A 2,302-nucleotide genomic window follows, 5' to 3' on the forward strand; every position below is an offset into this window, starting at 1 on the left:
CGTATTTTAATCTGCTCGGGATGACCCTGTGTGGCAGCGGCGGCGACAGTCCCTCACGAGCATGCGGACGCTGAGGCAGCAAGCCTGCCGTGATAGTCTGTCAGCGTGAGAGAGATAAAACCCAGAACCCTGGTCAATAAGCAATCCGTTCAGTATCTAAAGTGTTATTGTATCCTGCGGGTGAAGCCGTGGCCGTACAAGACTTCGAACATGAGGAAGACGTACTGCACGTGAGGAAGTCACTGAGTCCGTGATGCGACTTGAAATATGGTGTACATCGATCCACCTCTGTCATTCCTGCACAGCACGTTGATTCATGCTTCCGCTGCTCGATGGCAGGCTACTGTAGTTCTTGATGTTTGCCAGCACGATATCTTGCCCGCTTGGGTAGCTCCACGCCAAATGCAAGTTTGAGCTCCAACGTAAGTAGATGGATGCGTTGGAGGAGTGTAGACCAGCTAGAGAGCGCCGCTTTCATGCTGAAGTGGATTTCAAAACATGCCAAACCGAAGGTAACACGCTATCAAAAGCTTGGACTAGTTTACTACTCGGTCTCTCTGTTCCCTGCGAGACCTACGTTACGACAAGAACATCAATGGTGCTCCGATGAAATGGCTACTCTGCCGAATGAGCGTGCATCTGTGGATTTCAGTGTGATATCACGAAGCAATGGTGATTGTGGCCACGTGGCTATGCGTATTGGGTTTTGTATGGCCAACCACGACAACGTGGCTTCGCGGGCTCGTCAACACTGACATGTTTGTATAGTTCTTAGTATAGAGGTGTCATGGTTGATTCAGAGATGTCGACATTGACATGTTTATCTAGATTTTAGTATATCATGTCGTTATTGACTTTGATAAGTCAATATTGAGATTGTTTTTACTAGGTTTCAGTATATCAAGCAAACGGTTTGATATATTGCTCCGTTAATCGAATGTAAGCTAAACCTAGCATGGGCTCCGGTCGTTCGCCGATCTACGAGCCTCACTGGGAGCTACGATAGGCTGTCCATGTGGGGCTGGTCGAGGCCCAAAAGCGCGTTGTACATGTCCGGCTTCTGAGAGACCTCGGCCATGCCGTCCACGCAAGGCCTCTAGAGGGGCGCGGGCGTGCCGTCAGTGTCAAAGTTGTCGAAGTTGTCGATCGCCACGAACGTGCACTCCGTATCGGGCTTGGCGGGGACTGCAAGCGTACTGTCCAAGTCGATGTAGTAGAGGATCGGCATATAGCCCGAGTCGGGCTGATCGGTGGCCGCGTGCATGAGATCCGCTCCGGGCCGGACTGGTCCGCGAGCATGCAGTCCATTCCGGGCTTGATCAAAGCCGTGGACGTGCCGTCCGTATTGGGGGTGCTTTGGGTCCGCGGGCATGGGGTCCGTGTCGAGCGGATCGGGGGCCGCGGGTCTGCCATCCGTGCCGTGATGGTCTGGGTACGCGAGCGTGCTGCTCGCGCAGGGCTGGTCGGGGACCACGGGCGTGCTGAACTAGACGAGGTCGTCGGCATGGCGTTGGTGCCGGGTATGTCGGGGGATTCGATCGTGGATTGCTTGCCGGGACCATCCGGGACTGCACACAGGCTCACTGAGCCGAGCTTGGGGAGGACACCGAGCATGCTGTCCGTGCCGTCCGTGTCGGGGGCCTTGGGCATGCCGTCCGTGTCGTCCATGCCGGGGCCTTGGCCATGTCATCCGTGTCGTCCGTGTCGGGGGGCCTTGGGCATGCCGTCCGTGTCGTCCGTGTCGGGGGCCTTGGGCATGCCGTCCGTGTCGTCCGTGGCGTCGGTGCCGGGCATGTCGGGGCAGTCGGCATGGCGTCGGTGACGGGCATGTCCGGGCCCGCGAGCATGCCGCCCCAGTAGACAGCAGCAATTTGGGTTCGGCAGAGGTCGGATGAGAGGACGCAGGGAGCCGGGCGCGATCACGACATTGTAGGCGCTTGAGTGCTTGTCAGCATTTTTAGAAATGAGCTTTCGATGCGGGGCGGCGGCGAGCTTTGGTTCCGTTCATATGCCCACGAAGACGCCTCTAGATTCCGAACCCAGGGGGGAAATTGTAAGCAAATCTATTGGTTATTTCAGGAGTAATTGGCGATCATTGGTGGAATCGTTTGAATACGTGCGATGATTGGTGGAATTAGCAGGAACCGCTCAAGCAGGATGGCGCGAAAGGTGATGAAGATGTGCACGTTGAAGATTTGCGCGTTGAAGTGATAGCGTGACGTGCATAGCGTAGCTTAAGTGTGGAAGTCGTAAATGGCAGTAGTGCCACAAACTAAATTCTCCCGCATTTTGCGGGGATCCT

General features: G+C 55.5%; 1 protein-coding gene across 1 annotated transcript; it reads right to left on the reverse strand.

Moving 5' to 3' along the window:
* Positions 1-1,096: 1,096 nt before the first annotated feature.
* Positions 1,097-1,668, reverse strand: PHYSODRAFT_254958 (hypothetical protein; the record flags this gene model as incomplete). The annotated part of the gene is made up of 2 exons (XM_009520696.1): positions 1,097-1,486; positions 1,585-1,668. The coding sequence occupies 2 exons, from the start codon at positions 1,666-1,668 to the stop codon at positions 1,097-1,099; spliced, it is 474 nt and encodes a 157-aa protein (XP_009518991.1).
* Between the last annotated feature and the right edge of the window lie 634 nt (positions 1,669-2,302).

The sequence above is a fragment of the Phytophthora sojae genome (assembly GCF_000149755.1).
Source record: "Phytophthora sojae unplaced genomic scaffold PHYSOscaffold_2, whole genome shotgun sequence".
In the NCBI taxonomy this organism is placed as follows: domain Eukaryota; phylum Oomycota; class Peronosporomycetes; order Peronosporales; family Peronosporaceae; genus Phytophthora; species Phytophthora sojae.